Here is a 19,611-nt window from a genome sequence, read left to right on the forward strand (position 1 = left end):
TCATACTGTTGTTTTGGGTGGTGCATTTTATTTAAATGGTATATGTGAGTGGAAAGACGCCAGACACAAATCTCTTCTGATTGAATGACAAAACCTTTTTCTTCCAGAGAGGGCAAAATTGTACTCTTCGAGGGCTATGGTGAAGCTCTTAAGTTGGAGGGGTCTAGAGTTGGGGCAAGTCATAGGCTGTGGCAGCAATTTCTGACCGGATTGTAGGCCTCAGGTTAGAGCAGAAGAGAATTCTTTAACCAAGTCTGAGCAGGACAAGACCTTCTCAGAGACCTCCTGTCTCACTACAAGCATCTCCAGACCAAAGTGGCCCTGAGATCTCTAGTCTGCAATGTTCCTAGAATCCCACCCAAATGTGTACCCCCAAATGAGGAATTTTACAGTGGATTGGTAGATTTTTACCAAAAGTCAGATCACAGTGCATTATTGAATTTGGATAGCTGTAACCTTTCCTACTTTTCTGAATGGTCTTTCCTTCTTTTCAATTACCAGTAGATTTAAGATGCTTAAGATGAATAGAATAATAAATGAAATATTACCATGACAGTCCTCCTTCTAGATTTTTAATATCCAACTATATTGTAAAGCTACAGAATCTGTCTTACACTTCTATTTTGAATCATTCAAAATGCCAACTTCCTGATTCAAAATAGAGCTCAGCATTTATTTGGCTGATAATTCCCCCTTTCTCTTTAGTTTTTATTCCCAGTGGATTATTTTTTTAATGCTTTTACAATCTAGGAAAGTTAAAATTCAGTTGGGATTTCTGATAATTGGGAAGATTATTTTCATAACTTAATAATGATACCATTTCAAAATTGGTATAGTGGGTGTGATGAATAATTCTCCATTTACAAAACCCCCAACAGTGGCAAACAATGTTCTTATACTGATTTTAAAGATAACTTTAACATTTTCCAGCCAGTGATTATATTTTTATTATTCAATACAACTTTGTAACAGATATGGAGGAATATATTATAAAACGAGAAGAGACTTAGTGTTTGGGTTAATTTTTATGAAGACCATATGACTGGATTTATGAAGGAAAGAGGAAATTAGACCGGATGGAAGAATTTCTAGGTTTATTTGATGGCAAAAGTTTTTACAATTGGCATTATACACTGGAACTGAACCTTCTTTTGGCAACCAGAGTAATCATTTGCAAGCCAAGAAACATGTTTATATTATTTATTTCTTTATTTAGTTGTCTTTTTTTTGGCTACTGACAAAGGAAGGTTGTACTAGACTTCATTTTTACTTTTTCTCTAGCTGTTCACTTGATATTTTCTAAGGCAAAGTCAAACATTTTCGTACTTTGAGAGGGATTGTCTATATCCAGGTAGCAGTGAAACCCACTAACTCAAGTTAATTTTTGTGAAATTCTGAGATCAGAAAATAAAAACTTCCTACACTAAGCAATAAACAAAATATCTTCAAGGTGTTACCACTTAAAAGCATTTTGATGATGATACACAACCCCCACAAAAAAATTCTGCCAGCTTGCAATACTCTCCAAACCAGACTCTATGAAAGCAATCACACATTGAAATCATTTTTTTTAAACCAAGCTGACCATGCTAATAAGAAGAGATGAAGTTTGATTTCACTGACAATTCAAACTTCAATTCTGTGTGGGTTTCTATGCCCACACAGAATTGATGGGTATCCTGTGGTAGTAATATAAGTAGCACAGAATATAAATTATATCATTTTGCTCAAACCATGTGTATTTAGGACAATAATAACAGCAACAAAAAGTTGCTGGGAGTATGCAGTTCTGATATTTCCTCCCTTCACAAACATACCAATTCATTTTAATACACATGCTAAGATAAAATCTATTTATAGTCCTTACCCGCTATTGAGCTTCATTTTTATTTTTTCAGCTCACGGTTTAGTGCTGTAAAAAGTCTAGCAATTTCTTGAATGCAATGTATATACATACAATCTTCTCACCTTTATTTTTATAATATATTCTCAAGTCCAACTTTTCCACTACCCCACCTTTATCAACAGAATATCGATTTTCCAAATCCTGGAAAGGGGGTTTGGAGGAGGTGGAAGAGGGTAAGGTGGGGATAAACGGTGATGGGATGACATTTGACTTGGGGTGGTGAACACACAACACAATACTTGTATACAGATGATGTATTATAGAATTGTACACCTGAACCTATGTAATTTTATTAACCAAGGACAGCCAAATAAATTCAATAAATTTTTAAAAATATATCATTCATATTGTGTTATTCCTTTCCATTCCTGTTCAACAGAGAGGCACGTATCTATTTAAGTGCTGCAGACCACAAAGCCTGTGCATCAAAAGAGCATGGCACCCAGTACAATGTTGATCACAATATAACCTGTACCAAATATTGTTTGAACTGAAATAAGTTGTTTTGTGTGTTTTTTCCACCTTATCAGATTTTATAAGGAAAAAAAAAACAAAACCTTTGTGCCCCTTTACAGTGTTTTTAATTTTTAAAAAGATTTTATTTATTTACTTTTAGAGAGTGGGGAAAGGGGAGAAAGAGGGAAAGAAACATCAGTGTGTGATTGTCTCTTGCACACCCCAGGGGCCTGGCCAGCAGCCCAGGCATGTGCCCTGACTGGGAATTGAACTGGCAACCCTTTGGTTCACAGCCTGTACTCAATCCACTGAGCTACACCAGCCAGAGCTATAGTGTTGTTGTTTTTTTATATATTACAAAAGTTGGATGGTCACAGAGCATATTAAACAAAAACTCTATTTCTAATATTTTGATTTGTTATTTTTATATTGAAGAAGACACATCTTTTAAATATTCTAACTCATACAGCTCTGAAATGCATGGTCACAGTGCTTCTGCCTCTCCTCCTCCTTGTTCTCTTTTAGTTTTTCACGTAAGAAAACAGGATCTTTGGCTCAACCATGCTTCCTGTGGTTCTGTTCCTGCTTAACTACACGTTATATTCCAAGCCCCGCCCCCTGCCTTATTTCAATACTTTGCTATAGATGGCATGGTAACTGTAATCAAGCAGCCCCTATTCTGTATCTTTTCTTATTCGGGTTATTGTTCAAGTTCTGTACGAGATAACTTTTGAGAAGGTCACCTCTATATTCAGAGTGGTCTCCAGAGATCTGGGTTGAAGTTTTGGAAGCTGATGTGAAACTATAGTTAAGTCGGTGATTAGCTTGACTGGCCCCAGGCAAAGCTGCAAAGTATGTGACATTTTGTAACTTCCCTTCCTTTCTATTCGTGATCAAGTACTAGGTAAAACAACAAATAATGACATGTGTGTAATGACGATGTGTCGGATTACATTACAAAACGATACACGTGTGTTCATCCTACATTTTTTCTCACGAGGCATAGTTATCTGTGAGAAACTTTTAAAAGTCAGGAGAAAAGTTGTTCTTTAGTAGAATTGTGGGACAAAGCATTTCAAGGGACAAGCAACTAATGGCCTCTCCTTAGGCCCCACTACTGCCTTCCTTTCCCACTTTCTATGTTCTTGGCTCTCTTTCTGCAAGACTCCTTCAAAAAACTGCCCAAGGGGGTCATGGCATTGGTTACATTTTTTGTAATAATCAATTCTCCCATTGATGGATCATAAGATCCACACTGATGTCGAGAACACGCTGAATTCAGTTACGAGTTCTTTACCATTAGAGAAATTCAGGGGCATATATTACATTCGGGATAGGTATTGTAAGTTACTTACTATAATATCATCTCTGTTTAGATTTAGTTTGAAAAAATATCACTTAATTTCTTCCAGCCCCCACTGGTTTCACACCCTAACAGGCTATCTCGCCTCGTAGCTGGACCCCTTGGGCCCATGACGCCTTCGGTTAGTTCATCTTCACATCTGCCTCTCAGCCCAAGGCCGGAGCCATCTCCCGACTTCCTTAGTCTCCGAGAAAGCGGAGCTAGATATTTCTGCCTCTAAGGTCAACTGTTATTTTCTTCTCAAAGGCGCTCTCTCCTGCGGCTGCCTAGGTCCTGTTTCTCAACTTTAGTCGGATGAGCCCGCATGTTCCGGAGACCGACATTCTGAAAGCACTTTCTGTATTTAAGGAATGGGGAGAATTTCAGTGCTGCGGGAAAAGCACGGTGTGTGGTGGAAATAGACCCAGAAGCCGAAAAAACCAGTCTGGAGGTGAACCCTGAAGAACTCTGTAGCCAAACACTCAGACACTAAGTTACAAATCCACCTAGACTCCCAAAGCCACAGGGTTCACGGGGCAGACCGAAAGCTGGTTGCTGAGGCCGAGCAAGGGCACCGTGCCACGTCCCTTGGCTGCGGCAAGTCAGTCCGTCCGGGCTGGTGACTGCCCTGGGGTGGAATGTAGGACTGGGGAGAATCTGAGATGAAACAGCCGTGGGGTCCAGGGTCTGCGGCAGCAGCCCTTTGAGAACGGGCCAACGGATCTTCTGAACCACCCCCCCTGCGTATGTCCTGTGTCCTGCAAAAGCCAGCGCACGTTTCTCCGGGGGCATTTAAAGCTGAAGTCATGGCGAATGCCCGGAGTTGGAATCTCATTGTGTCGTAGGGTATTTGTAAGACAGGAGGGCTGGTCAACCTCGTGTCGCCGAAGCAGCATGCCCGCTGCAGCTTGCCCCACGTGCCCCCCGAGTCCTGACGTTAGGGTTCCTGCTGCGCGTTGTTGTAGTTCTTGCTCATTTTCACCAGGGGCATGAAACGAACCAACTTCGAAACAACCTTCCAGGGGACTGAGGTTTTTGATTACTGAGTACTAACGACATGTTTCTTAATCAACCATGTATATTATAATGCTAAATATTTGGATAGTCACTTTATGACTATGGAACGGACAGAAATCAGAATGAACTGAAATTATTAATAAGTTATTTTAGGAAATTGTTCAAGGAAAAGAAAAATAACATTCACAAAATTCATTACGTGTGGGTCAGAACTATGTTATTATTTACGTTTACGAGAAATGGAATAGTTGAAACACGTCATTTTATCTTTTAGTAATTTTATCCACGATACCAGAGAAAGAAGCCCCACAGCTGATAGGAAAACCGTTTTCCTACGGTCTTAAATGGAAGATTAATGATCTTCTGGATAATAATTGTCACACACTCTCTCCTGAAATATTGTTTCAGGAAAGAATGTTAAGGAGCAGTGCCTTCTTCCCCCGAAACACACTTTATTGATAAAGTGGAAATCTGATTTTAAGGGCCACCGAGACGATTAACAGCATTTTTAAAGGTTTTTCCAGACACACAGAGACTTGGTCTGGTGCTCATGCAACTGCAAGATGTTACTGGACAGGGCGCCGGTAGTGCCTGTGGGGAAGCCGCTGCTGAGGAAAATACAGAATTCAGATTGTTTTCACTTTTTTTCTTAATTTAATCTAATTTAGAAGTTTCTTCAATTACAGTTGACATTCTTGTGTTTTATATTTGCTTCAGGTGTACAGCACAGCGGTGACACATTTGCATAATTTATGAAGCGATATAACCAATTTCAGAATTGAAAAAATAAAGCCGTTTTCCTTCACAAACAGAAAAATAATAGAGATTCTGACTTTTCTTCTTAATTCTGACAGAGGGAAAGAAAATATTTAGACCAGCCTCAGTCCTGGCATGAGCAGAAAGCGCTAAAAATAAACATGGTAACGGCCGGCTGCCGGGGCTCCGCGCTCACCGGGATGGGGTGGGCGGGGGCGAAGGAGGGGCGTGGCCTGGGCGGAGGCGGGGCTAAAGCGGGCCGTAAGGGGGCGTGGTCGTCCAGGTTGACTATATAGTTGAGGCTGAGACCCGGCCTCGAGGGGCGTGTCAGGGGCGTGGGCGGGGTAGCCCTGGGGTGAGGAGGGGTTTCTTTGCTCCCGCCAAAAGGCTTCTAGAACTTGGCGAAAACCAGGGACAGATACCCTCAGTTCTCTGTCATGTCGCTCACGCGCCTCACGCCCGGGGTTGCGGAGCTCAGGGACCCGGCCTCCCCTTCCCCGCCTCCTGCAGATCCCGACTCCCAGCCCCCGTGTACGAAGCGGCTCCGCCTCGAGGAGCCTGGCCGCGTCGCTGAGGCGGGGTGGCGACTGCCTCTGGTGCCGCGCTTGTCTGAGGTGGAAAAAGAGTGGGACCTGCCGCCCAGGCCCCGCCAGGCGCTGCTTGTGGCAGCTGCCGTGCGTTTCGATGACTCCACGGACGTGTGTGTGGAGGAATCCGCCAGTGAGAAGCAGATAAGCCCTCTGGGGTGTCAGGAGAGCAAAGACCAGACGAGAAGTGGTTTGCAGACTCCCGCCTCACAAAAACGGGGTTCCGGCCTGAGGGCTTCCGGGAGGTCGTGTGAACCGGGGCCGTGTGACCCGCAGGCTTTGCCCCGCAGTGACAGACCCCAAACTGCGGTTGGTCGGCCTCCGCCCGCCGGCTCGACGGACGACGGGCAAGAAGTTAAAAACGAGGGCGGAAAACAATATGTGGTTCAAGGCGCAGACGATAGTCAGAAAGACGATAGTTACAGAAAACAGACAGGAAGTGTATTGTTGGACGTTCCCTTCTATCAGGAAAGGAGACCAACGTTTCATGAAATTAAGCACAGATACAAAGCCGACGGTGTTACGCCATCAAATAAAAAAGAAAATAACGTTTCGGCCTCTAGGCTAAAAATATCAAAATCTCACAACCAGCCCAGCATGAAAATTGCCAAACGCAGCTATTTTAGAGATAGCAGCACAATACGCATCCTTGAGTTTCCAAGTGATTTAAAGAGCAAAATGTCCCCTGTCTATTTCAAGAAATTAGCAAAGAATATGAATGACAAATATGAGACATATGTTGGGGATTTCACAAACATTTACTGCTCCCCAAATAGAGTGAATGTTAAGAAGGACAATGTACTGGGTGATAAAAAAATTGTGGATGCAGAAAATATTATTTCTGAGGGTTATGAAAGTAACCACAAGTCAGTCAGCAACCAAAATATTTGTGTGAGGGCAAAAAACTCAACCAGTGTATTCTACTATAAGTACAGTAGTATCAAGTCTGATGTAAGGGGCCCTGATAAAAATTTTACTGTAAAATTACAAACTGCAAATTGGGAGGAAGCAGAAACATGTCCAGACTGTTACATGCCTACCAGATTAGAAAAATCGAAAAGCTGGGACTACCGTATCAGACACATTTTGAGAAACAATAGGAAAAATAGTCGGATTATGCGTAATTACAAAACTAAATGTGGAAACATTAAAAGAACTGGAGACAAATTGAATTTGCTACAATTATTAGAAATAGGTGTGTTAAGCAAAAAAGGTTATTATAATGCAAAAGCTGTGACTACACATGAAGAACAACCAAAGCGTCTCATGATAGGAACACTGGGTAGTCAAAAAGCTTTAATAAAACTTTTTTGGTTAAATGGTAAAGGAGAGAACAATAATGTACTACAGTGGCAATATTATACTACACAAAGAGACTGTTATTTAAGCAATGCTTTTGAGAATTTCATTACAGAAAGTTTTTATTTCCATAAGAGTACTTCAGAAAATGAAGATAATAGCATTTTAGCTTGGCATAAAATTTTGAAGTGCCTAAAGCAAACTGATGGTGTTCAAAATCTAATAATGAGTAATATAAATGTCAATAGAAAGAATATTTTATGCATATATTTACAAACCAGTGTTTCAAAACCTCTATGTATCATATTGAAAACCAACATAGCTTCTCTGCTCGATAACTTTGACTCTTTAACTGGAAGTGAAAATGATTCTAAATTAGAAGAGAGATGCATATTCAATTGGATAATGTGTTTGAATTATCCAAAAAATATTACAGTGGAAAATCATATTGTATACCTGGGAAGGACTTTAACTTTTTTAAAGTCATTAGGAAGTAATATGAAACCTATGTTAGAGCAAATAAAGCTTTTTAAAACTGAACAACTTTTCAAAGTGCTCAAGAAACCCCCCATTAATTTCTTTAGTGTGGTAGCCAAAACTTTAGTTTTAATGAACTTTGATGACATGGATGCAATTTATTTGATGAAAGAAACTAGTTACAAGAGTAAGACTTGTCCTGAACAAATTATGAATGTGAAAACTTGGGCTCACTGTAGTACTAATACTGTGAAAACATATGTTAAATCTCTTCCTCACTTCACACAGAACAATCATGAATATATTAATGAAAAAATTTATGAGCTAAATATGTGCAACCAAGATTTAGATACTAAAAGAAAACAAGAGCATAATAAGATCAGTAGTTTTAATTTTAAGTGCATATTTGAAGATTTCTTCAATGTTAGGCCACAAGCCATACTGACAAGCTACTACACAAAACATTCTGAACAAACCAATCCCACAATTATAACTTACGTGCGAAAATTTTGGAGCTTGCTAAGAAGTGAAATTGAGGCAAAAGAACGTGACTTAATTTTGAAGGAGGAAGAAAAAGTCACTACACAAAGTTTAATGCACAGTTGTCAAGTTCATAAAGATATTAAGATTGAAAAAAAAGAGAAAAATATTTGTTATTCGATGGATAACATGTTTTCTGTGCAACCAGTTTCTGCAATAAATAAGAAAGTAAATGTGGAAGAAACTAAATATGTTAATCAAAATGATCTAGCTGACAGAAATGAATATAAGAATGTTTTGCAAGAGAGGGAGTTAGCTAATTCAAATCATTCTCATCCAAGGAATGTCTCTGAGACAGGATGTGTTAAACATCAATTTGAAACTGATCTGAGTGTAAGGAACAATGAATGTTTTCAGGACTTAGCTGACAAGTGTTTATCAACAACAGAAACTATGACAATAGGCAAAGACTTTGAGATGAAGAGTCAATTTGATTTAGTACTTGAAGAACTTCGAATGTTCCATGAGATCAGTAAAGAAAATGAAATTCTAAGCACTGCAAAAACAAATAATGCACAAGAAAATTATTTTAGAGAAAATACTGATATTAACATCTTCAAAGAGGTAAAAACAGAAATAAAAAAGGATTTGGAAATGAGTACAGTCAACAAAATATGTGCATCTTCTTTGATCTGTGATACTACAGCAGGTCCTGATATGCGTAAAAGACACCAATGTTTATTTAAATGGGAAACAGTACCCAGAAACAGAAAACAGGAAGTTCCTGATAAATATCGCTGTGTAAGAACATCAGAGGAAGAATCACTCTATTCTACTTCTGAGAAAGGTATGAAATTAGTTTTAAAATGTTTTCTCTTATGATAGAAAAAAAATTACTGCTTTTCTTTTCTGTGTAGGCCAAATATATAATTTTGGCAAAAAGGAGATAAGGTATATATAGACAATGTCTACTAATGTACAATATTTTCTATAAACAACCGTTCAAACATTAAATAATATAATGAAGTTGAAGAAAACAAGTGATAAAAATTCTAAAAGGAGCTTTGAAGCATCCTGCTTCATTTACCTAAATATTAGGAGCCAATGAGAAGAATATTTTTGAATATTCTTCTAAATGTTCGAAATTACTTATGAACATTTTATATAAAAGTTACTTTTTGCTATAACATATTGATCTTTATTTTCAGATTATAAAGAACCTTCAACTAAAAGACTTGCTACATTCTCTGATGAATTTAAGGAAGAAAAAATTAATTATTTCAGGAAAGGAGGTAAGATTTTTGGTTATTTTCTAAAATACCTTTCAAGATGATTATTTTATTCTTGTATTCTTAGCATGAGGAAAATATACTTACATTGTTAAATACAAAGATTTGTACTTTTATAAACATTAATAATTTATTGAAGGAAATTTTAATAGTTAAAAACCAGCTAAAAATTGAAATGCTATTTCAGAATATTAGATTTAAATATTATTGGAAATGGGCTCTTTAAAAGTGTTTAAGTATTTGCAGGAATGCATTGCAGTAGGAATAAGGTAGGTGTTGTACAAGTCTAGTATACACATCTAATATATGTAACATTCATTAGCAAAACCAAAAAAGGTGTTTATTTAAGTTGGATTTCTATTGATGACATGTTACTCCAAGTTATATAATTATCATCAGTATTCTCTGTCTTTAACTATTATGAGGCTCTTTATAGAGACGATCCTTTAACTGCTGTGAGGACCTTTATATGAACATTTTATTTAGTAATTAAAAACTTTAGCATCACTTAGATATATTAACAAGATTCATGACTATGGAGTTTAAAATTTTGATTACTATTATATAAATAAAAATAATAAAAGTTAAACAGCTTTATTATTTGCCTAAGAGGTCTACAATATCAGACTAAAACACAGCAAGTCTAACATCTACTCTAACTTATAACAGTACCAATGGGATGAGACAGAGGTAGGATTGACATTAGGGAATGGTTTTCTAAATGACTAAATCTTCACTTAGAAACTGCTGATGTTACACACAAGGCCAGATCTAAAAACAGTAATAATGTAGGTGAACTATATTTACCGTTACATCTTCATGCATTCATCATTTCTTAAAACATTTTCCTGGCTTCTCATCAGTAGAATGCTGTCCCTGGTACCTTTAGCCATTCACTTCAGAAATGCATCTTTTCCTCTTTTTTCTCAGCTTATAATAAAATAATCTTAAAAATTAATCCAACTCCTAGAAGATCAAAAGCCTTCAGGTAGTTTATTCTGTCCTGAATAAAAGGAATAATTGATGGAGCAATACTTTATGAGACTAAAAGAAGTGGGCCACAGACTGCGGAAACATTCCTTGTGGACTTCCTTCGGAGAAAAGAAGGAAAAAAAGTGTGGCAGAATTAGACTGGAAAAGATAGGAGTTGTTCCTTCTAGCTCAGAAAGAAAGGGAGAACTTGGGTTGATATTGAGATAGAAAGAAACATACACCCATGTTTGTCATCATGATTATAATTGTGAAAATGAATGAATGTATGAGGGAGATTAAATTATGTGCTCAAATTGGAAAAGAAATGTTACATTTGTTGGGAATATTTGAACCCATATTGTATTGCCTCTTCACAAGGAAAAGTGCCTTGTTATTATAAAATATGAAAAATAATGTGTGTGAGGTCAGCCAGAACTATTTAATGTTATGTTAGGATGGTTTCTTGGATTTACTTTCAAAGTGCATAGAAGTAGGATAATCTTCCTGAGGCTTGTTAAAAACCCATAGTGTGAAGGAAGATCGGAGAGACACTGGCAAGCAGGGGCAAGACATGTGCATGCACTGTGAATTTAAAGGCATTGGGAAACTCCTGATTGTGCTGACATGCTTTTGATACTTACCCACTTGTCCTTACGATGCCTCCAATGAAAATTTCTAACCATTTACATCTCCAATAACATCCTGTCACTCTTTGTGTCTCTCTCCTTTCTCTGTGGAGAAGGCAAGTGTTTTGGAATTATTTTGAGCAGGTGTTATAAGCTAGCCAACCAGTGTGCTAAGTGCTTTAATATAATTTAGCATCAGTTCTCCTCTAACTTTAAAGTATATACGAATGACCTGAGCATCTTGTTAAAGGATTCTTTCTGATTTGGCTGTGGGGTAGGCCCTGTGATTCTGCAACCCTAACAAGCACCTAGCAAATGTAGGAGGTGCTGGTCTGAGGACTATGCTTTGAGTTGCCAGGATTTACAAAACAATCGAGTTAGTGTTATTTCTAAAAGACAACTAATAAATTTCATAACATTTTTAATCATTGATTTTTAAAATGAAAATTTTCTGGTAGTATGTTTGAATATTTAGAGTTGTTAAATAATACAAAGCAATACATTAATCCAGTGTATAGCAATAATAAAAGGGGTCATAATTTTTTAAATAAAAAGGTAGGGAATCCAGGGTGACAAAAAGGAGAAGCCCATTCTCAGAACCACAACTCAATGGCTCGTTAAGGGCATATGCTTTGTACAGGCCCTACTATTGATAGAAACTGGTTTAGTGGTTTACCACCCATTATAAAATTACCAGAAGTAACTGTCATATTGGAATATGAAAGAGGAAAGCTATACTTTGAAAAAGTAATCAAAAAAGCAAATCATGGTTTAATTCTGAAAAAAAAATCTCATAATGAAGAGATACATTTAGCATAAATTGCTGATAATAATTTATAACCAAATCCAGTGTATCAGACATGACACAACAAGTTTGGTTTATTTGGATAATCCCTTTTTGCTTAAATAATATACAAATGGTGATAAATTTTCTTAATTTTTATAAGTAACTACAATTTTAATGACTAAAGTATCATAAGCTGATTTATATTTATATTATGCTGTTTCCTCCCTATATACAGAGTTATTTTTTTGCATTTCCTTTTATTATTGTTTACATAGATACACATTCTATCTAGTTAATCTTGCTAGATTATGTTGTTTACCTTTTGTCAGATTTAAAGTTATGTTGATTATAGTATTTTTAGTATAACGTGCTATTTATATTAAGGTCATACTAATAATTCATTAAAACTAAATGAAAGCTTGATACATTTTTAGCTTTAAATCTGTACCCTACTGTTTATTTTTAAAATAAAGCACTCTGAAAATTAGAGGTATTGTTTTGTTTTATTATCAGCAGTAGTTGATCCTATTTGTCTGGTTAACTGATTTAGTAACAAATAAATCTTCATGAAATGTTTTGAAAATGACATTTGTGCTCTATATTGATAATAATCTCTATTAGAAGCCAAACATTACCATTAACAGTATAGCTTAGTTGTTTAGCTTCTAATAAACAAATGACATGGTATTTTAAGCCACTATATTAAGTTAACTTAAAAATCTATATATGTCCCAGTAGGGTAGCTCAGTTTATTAGAACATCATCCTAATACACCAGTGTTGCAGGTTCAATCCCCAGTCAGGGCACATACAAGAATCAATCAATGAATACATCAATAAATGGAACAACAAATCTCTCTCTCCTCCCTCCCTGTCTCTAAAATCAATTAAATAATTAAAATCTACCTGGCTTGTGTAGCTCAGTGGATTGAGCGTGGGCCTGCAAACCAGGTGATCGCGGTTCGATTCACAGTCAGGGCACATGCCTGGGTTGCAGGCCAGTTCCCGGCAGGGGCCAGTTCCCGGCAGGGGCCAGTTCCCAGCAGGTGATGCAAGAGAAGGAACCATACATTGATGTTTCTCTTCCTCTCTCCTTCCCTTCCCCTCTAAAGATAAATAAATAAAATATTTTTAAAAAATAAAATAAAATCTATATAGGTTTTTTGTTGTTAAGCGAGATGGACCGGAATGATGATTTTATTTAGTTTGTATTTTATTTTGGCCAAGTTACTTTTGTGCTGAGGTTTCTACATTTTAAAAATGCAGATAGGATTAAGGAAACTAACTCATTTAAAGCACTTAGCTCAGTGACTCAGAAAATGTTGCTAGTATGATTAAAAGTTATCAAAAAAATTTAAACTTAGAAACTATGAGTAATTTTTATCTCTTAAGAGCTTTTATTGTCTTATATTTTTAGGTAGTAATTTTTCACATGGTATTTCAAGAGTACTACCTCTAAAGACGTGCAGTCGACCGATCAGAGTTGGTTTGTCAAGAAAAGCTAAGCTTAAACAACTTCATCCCTACCTAAAGTAAATATGTTGTGAGGACTTAAAAGAAGATACTGGACTTTAATGTTTCCAAAAATTTCATGAGAACTATTAATTTTTTGTTTCTATCTTTGGATGAATGTTTTTTTTCCATGTTGGGGGTTTGGGGCTTTCTTTATTACAAGTATGGAAAAGATTTTATGTGTGCGTGTGTGTGAATTATCTAATTACCTTTAAAATTATATAATATTTTATCGATGTTTTCATATCATTAACAATATACACATCGAAAGTTTTTGTGATCTTATAAAACATGTCATCTTATTTTTATAATATGTGCATAATAGATAATGCTTTTGTGGAGTAGATCTGTGTAGCCTTTAGAGTTTTCTCAAAAAGACCTCTGACTCTTAAAAAGGCAAAAATGTTACCTGCTTCTATTTAAAAAGCCAGCATTCTTCTGCTTCATAGGTGTTCTGCATTTGAGGCGAAATGAAATCTTTGCTGTTTCCCAGATGAAATGTTTTAGTTCCTTCCAAACAGGGTGGGGAAGACAGTGTGCAAAAGCTAACACTGAAATTTTGAAACAACAGCAGAGTGAGTGAATTTTACTTTCTGTTCACTGTTGGTGGTTAAAAATGAAAATCCTCCCTATGTAATTATTGTGAACACTTTGTGGTCACTGTAACATTTTAGAGGGTTGGGACAGGGAGAAGAAGTAACAGTAGTCCACATGTTCTTGGCATCTATTCAGAGCAGTGTGAAGAATGTAATGCTCTTTTGCAAGACATGTTTTATGATTTAAAAAATAAATTTAGTGAACCTATTTTTAGTAGTCATTTTTCACACTGTTGAATTTCCCCACCTACCTCTCAACTAAACAATAAGCTTGAATTTCAGCTCCTCTGTTGGAGTAAATAAATGCCTCTCTTTCTTGACTTATGCAAAAATATCTTAGCAAATTCAGTTCTGGTGATTTGATGCTTTGAAAGTCCATTGCTTGGAAAAAATTTCCGTTATAGAAATCCATGCTTATAAGCTGGGGATTCTGTTTGTTTGTTTTTGTGAATCCTTGCCCCTACTTTGCAACAGTTTTATATGTTAGTAGTTGTGAAGAACCAAGGGGGGAAGCAGTGCTGAAAATTAAGTAATAGTAATGGCATAAGTTTTACCGGAAGCCTGATGATAGCAAGCTTTATTGATCATAATAATACTTTGCTATGGAAGTTACTGATGCTAAAAAATTCTGATTACTTATTATTAGGGAATTTCTCACTTATAGACTTAAACTGTTAGCCTGCCTAGTGTTTATGAGTTAAAATTTGTAATATATATAATATATATATATAGTTTTTCATTGTATTAAATTGGAAAAAGATATACCATTTCTTTGTTGTATGTTGGATTATACAGGAAATGTTTGTGGAAAAAATTTTAAAGATTAAAAGAGTTTCTGTGGATGATGTTTTGAGAAATATTTTGACATTTGTTTTTATAGTTGAAAGTTTATTTCCAAATAAAACTTTCATAATGCTAGGAAAAAAGTAATGAATCACTATTCTAATCCATTTCCCTTATTTTTCAAGTGAAAGAAATAGAGGTAGAAAGAGGTTGGATACATTTTTCAAAATCACAAAGTATCAGGTTGGGATAGAAGCAATCTCTTCTGTTGTATTCTTTCCCACTGTTCTCTGCATTCATTTTCTATTTTCTATTTCACCCTCCAGAGTCCATTTTCGGTTCCAGAGCAGAATTGTGATCGTGTAGTTAATACCTACTATTAACTTGTTCACTCATAGAACAAATATATTTTAATAATCCTACTGCTGTGTTAGCCTTAATGATAGAGTACAAAAGACCTTGCTTATGGAGCTTACTTTTTATGCTTGAGATTAGAAGAGAAATATAGAATATACATATTTAAGAGCAACCGTCAGTAGAATAATACTTTTCAAAACAGTAGACAAAGAACTAAAATGGGCTACTTATCAAAAATTAAGGAGAGAAGAAAGCATCAAGAAAATATAAAAACAGAAAGCATATAATGGTAGAAGGAAGGCTGAATGTATCAATTAATAAAAAATATGTGATTTGGTTAAATTATCCTATTACAAGCCAAGGTTTTCAGACACGTTAAAACCCATCTCAAATTGAGCTCTGTTTATTAATTTCCATTCCCAACCTTGCATTTTCTAACTTCAATATTTGGCTCTAATTTCTTTTTCCTCACATAGAACCTATTAGCTTTTCTCCCAATAAATATGTGCTACTTTTCAACTTCACTGATGTTTAAGAGTTTATGCTGGATGTCATTCTTTCTAACTGAATATTGAGCTCTTTAAATATTTCCCTCTGACTTGAGTGCTATAAAAACTATGGACTAATATCTCTTTCTTTTGACATACGGAGACATATTTAGCAGATTAGGTTGCAGTTTTGTGGTGGAAAAGAAATCAAACAGATGAAAATGAATACATCATTATGGCTTCAGTTACATCATACCTGCATTTCTCAAAAGGGTATAAAAAACCTGAAAGCAGAAACAGCATATTGTAACAGAAAGAGAATGGGTTTTTGGAGATAGAGAGATCTCGCCTTGGTGATCCTTTAGTGATACCCTCTCAGATTTTTTGTTTCTTTATCTGCAAATTGTTGATAGTAAGACCTAACTTTCAGGGTTTTTATTAAACTTAAAAAGTTTGTAAGCTCTCCAAAGGCAATGCCAATTAATATTTAATTAACCACTGTTCTGAAGCAGTTGCTCAAGTGCTTATTATTATTCATTAATATAAGAATAATAGAATTAATGTACTAATTAATTCAAAAGTATTTATCAAGTACTTACTATGTATAAGGCACTGTGCTAGGCACTTGGAATATATCAATAAACAAAATAGAATTTACTGCTCCTGTGAACCTTCTGTGCCAATGGGGGCAGAGAGACAATAAATAATAAACATAACAATTAAATAAATTATATAGCATATTAGAAAATGTTAAGGAAAAGAAGAAAGGGTTAAGGGAAAGGGGTGATTTGTTGGGGGTTATAATATTAAATAAAGTGGTCTGGATACTGCTCATTGAAAAGTAAGGTTAAAGCAAAGACTTGAAGGAGATGAGAAAGATCTGATTTCTCAGATTTAAAGGTCACTTATGATTTAAAGGTCACTTTAATTGTTGGAAAATAGAAGTCAGAGAGGAAAGAATACAATAAGGACCTGTTAGGAAGTGAAGGGGAATAGAAGCTTGGTTAAGATGATAGTAGAGTTGGTGAGAAATGACTTAATTCTGAATATATTTTGAAGGCAGAAACCAAAGGATTTTCTGACATTGAATGTGTGGGATGAGAAAAGGAGATCAGGACCTATGGTATATGTGCATTGCAATATCAAGGTCCCATTTGAGGTTCATGATCTTGAACTTTAGCATGAAAGCAGCCATGTGCAGAATTGCATTTTTCTCTAGCCATGTTCAGCTTCATGGGTTCAGATTTAGAATAGGTAGAGAATGAATATAGCCAGGGATATAAATTTCACCAAGCAAATTTAAAACAGTGAGAGAAGGGCAAGGAAGTCAAGGATATAAGCAAAGAGTAATTATCAGGATTAACTATGTAATTTAAGCTCGGTGAGGAGAAGAGGAAGAACATAAATAAGGATAAGGGAGAGTGGAAGCTTGGTGGGATTAATGGCTTGGAAGTCCCAGTGGGATCAAAGGATTATTGGATTTGGGAGACTAGAAAGTGAGCTGGTAAGATAGGAGATTGTGGCAGAGAGTGAGATGCATAAAATTGAAATCATGGAGAGGTTGCTGTGTCTATGGACTGACAATGGGAAAGAGTCACTGAGGTAGTGTGGGAAGATTATAATTATTGACAAGAAATTAAATTGACTGAGAGGTTAAAGTTCTGGAAGAATTATTTACATATACAATGTCTGGCACAAACAACACCCCTTTTTATTACAACATCTTTTATTATAAAATCATAAACATATAATTCTGTAACATAACAATATTACATTCAAGTACTCCATATAACATTTTAGGTGAAATGTCCAAATTAAAACTATAAATTATTACACCCATATTATTACCCTACCAACCACACTCAAGCAGGCGTTACTTCTGCTGGATGCTATATATCAAAATCAATAAAAATTAACAAAAAGTAGCATTAGGGAGTGACAGTGAGCCAGGCTAAAGTGTTGAGAAGTGAAGGGGATGGCCTACAGAGGACAGCAACAATAGAGGAGTAGAGGGTGAACTTGGTAATCCCGGACTTAAAGCTATAGATTTTAGGAAGGAGGTAGGAAGAATGCATGAGAGCTGCAATGAGAAACATGAAGAACATCAGCCCCACTGCAGACTCAGTAGTAGGAATGCTGGGGGAGAAAAACCAACCCCCTTTTGAGAAGGTTGCAGGGAAGCAGCGTTCTTAGAGGAGAGCCCACTTTCCCTTAGTTCAGTAAGGTAAAGATTAAGATTGAGCAGGAGCCTGACACATTTGAGAAGAGATTCATGGGTAGGAACAAGAAGACCGATACCAACAGGTTATTGATTGGGACTGTTGGAAACCATGAGATAACTGAGCATGCAGGTGGGGGAGAGTGGACCTGGGAGAAAGCTTTGAGGCCAACTCACCCAGGTTTGGTGCTCTCAACAGCTTCACAGACTCTGTCCCAGTCTATGCCTTCCATCTTAGGGCTGCTTCCATTCTGTCTTGTACTTTAAGCTACCCAGTAAATATATAAATAAATTAAATATCATTTTCTCACTAAAAATTGCATGCTCAGAATAGTGACATTCTTAGGAAGATCTGTACCCCACTCAGTTTTTCTTGAGTGAAACTTGTGTCACGAAATACCATAACTATTCTTGCCGTTAGCTTTTGGGGAAGTCTTTAACATGATCTTAAATGTGTGTGTGTGTGTGTGTGTTCTCATCTTTATTTATCACTCAGGCCTTAATCTTAAAGCTCAATTTATGGAACTCAGCTCTTCCTGGAAGTTGTCCTCCAAGCCTGGAGGGTGAGCAGGAACATTGTCCATAATCAACAAAGCCCTCAGAGGCAATTTGTTTTTCTGCAAATAGTTTTTCACACTGAGGCCAAAAATTTCATTCATCTACTCTATAAAGAACTTCTTTGTCACCTAAGCTTTAGTACTGGCCTTCTACATCACAATTAACTTGCTTTTTATCATATTCCCTCTCTTGAAAACTCACAAGTTTTCACTGTGATGAACTAGTGGAGGCTTAAGTTTTAAATCCCCACTAGCAGTCCCATAGAACAACAGAGCTAGCCTGTCCTTCATCAGCTTGTGCCTGGCAATGCCTTCTCCTCTTGAGTGATGTAGGTTCTGTTGGGCATTTTCTTCCAGAGCAAACCAGCCTTGTTGCAGTTAAACACTTGTTGGAGGACAAAACCCTCAGTCTCTACATGTTCCCTAATTTCAGTAACATAGCTTTTGGCATCTCCTTTGTTGGCACTGGCCGCCTCTCCATGCCTTACCTCTCCAAGGTATCTCCATGCCTTACCACACTATGAATGCCAGGTCTCTTTCTAAACTTATTGAACCATCCATGACTGGCTTCAAACACTTCAGTGCCCTCACCACTTGTTTCAGGCTTGTCTTTGAACTGATCAGCATGCAGTTGCCTAGGTTTCTCACAAATTATTGCCTCAGTAATGCTGTCATCTGCTGCTTTCCATTGATCCAGATGTAAAGCAAATTTTCAACTTCTTCCAACGTCTGTGAACATTGCTTACTCACAGACTTTACGCCTTTAGCAACACTTGGCTTTTCTGGATTGCTTCCTTATTTCTCACTATCTTCAAGATCATTGTTCCTGGCATCTTGAACATAAGAGTGACATTAGTCATACCTATACCACTCTCAGAGTTAGCTATAATCTCTGTTTTCTTTTTGATCGTGGTTCTCATTAAATGCCTTTTAGGCTTAGTGGTGTCACTCTTAACCTTTTCGAGACCCATGCTTAGCACTTGAAATGCATGAAAGTACAAGACACAAATGACAAAAACGTCACAGTTCTGCACTGTTCCCGAGCTACCCGTGAGACTTACGGGACTCCCTTTGACCTGTGTTTCATCACGAGAGGTGGGTGCCAAA

General features: G+C 36.7%; 1 protein-coding gene across 1 annotated transcript; it reads left to right on the forward strand.

The window, feature by feature from the left end:
• The first annotated feature begins 5,914 nt into the window (after window positions 1-5,914).
• RAD51AP2 (RAD51 associated protein 2) lies at window positions 5,915-13,529 on the forward strand. Its single transcript, XM_037035489.1, has 3 exons — window positions 5,915-9,167; window positions 9,529-9,612; window positions 13,411-13,529. Exons 1-3 carry the CDS (start codon window positions 5,915-5,917, stop codon window positions 13,527-13,529), a joined length of 3,456 nt encoding a protein of 1,151 aa, XP_036891384.1.
• The last annotated feature ends 6,082 nt before the right edge of the window (window positions 13,530-19,611 follow it).

This window comes from Sturnira hondurensis, unplaced genomic scaffold (assembly GCF_014824575.4).
Source record: "Sturnira hondurensis isolate 20B ecotype Veracruz unplaced genomic scaffold, ASM1482457v3 Scaffold0022319, whole genome shotgun sequence".
In the NCBI taxonomy this organism is placed as follows: Eukaryota; Metazoa; Chordata; class Mammalia; order Chiroptera; family Phyllostomidae; genus Sturnira; species Sturnira hondurensis.

Bases quoted from the DNA above. Each gene is read 5' to 3' on its own strand.
- RAD51AP2 (XM_037035489.1), top strand. From the start codon at position 5,915: ATGTCGCTCACGCGCCTCACGCCCGGGGTTGCGGAGCTCAGGGACCCG. The intron at 9,168-9,528 runs GTATGAAATTAG...CTTTATTTTCAG, and splicing joins CTATTCTACTTCTGAGAAAG to ATTATAAAGAACCTTCAACT. The intron at 9,613-13,410 runs GTAAGATTTTTG...TTATATTTTTAG, and splicing joins TAATTATTTCAGGAAAGGAG to GTAGTAATTTTTCACATGGT.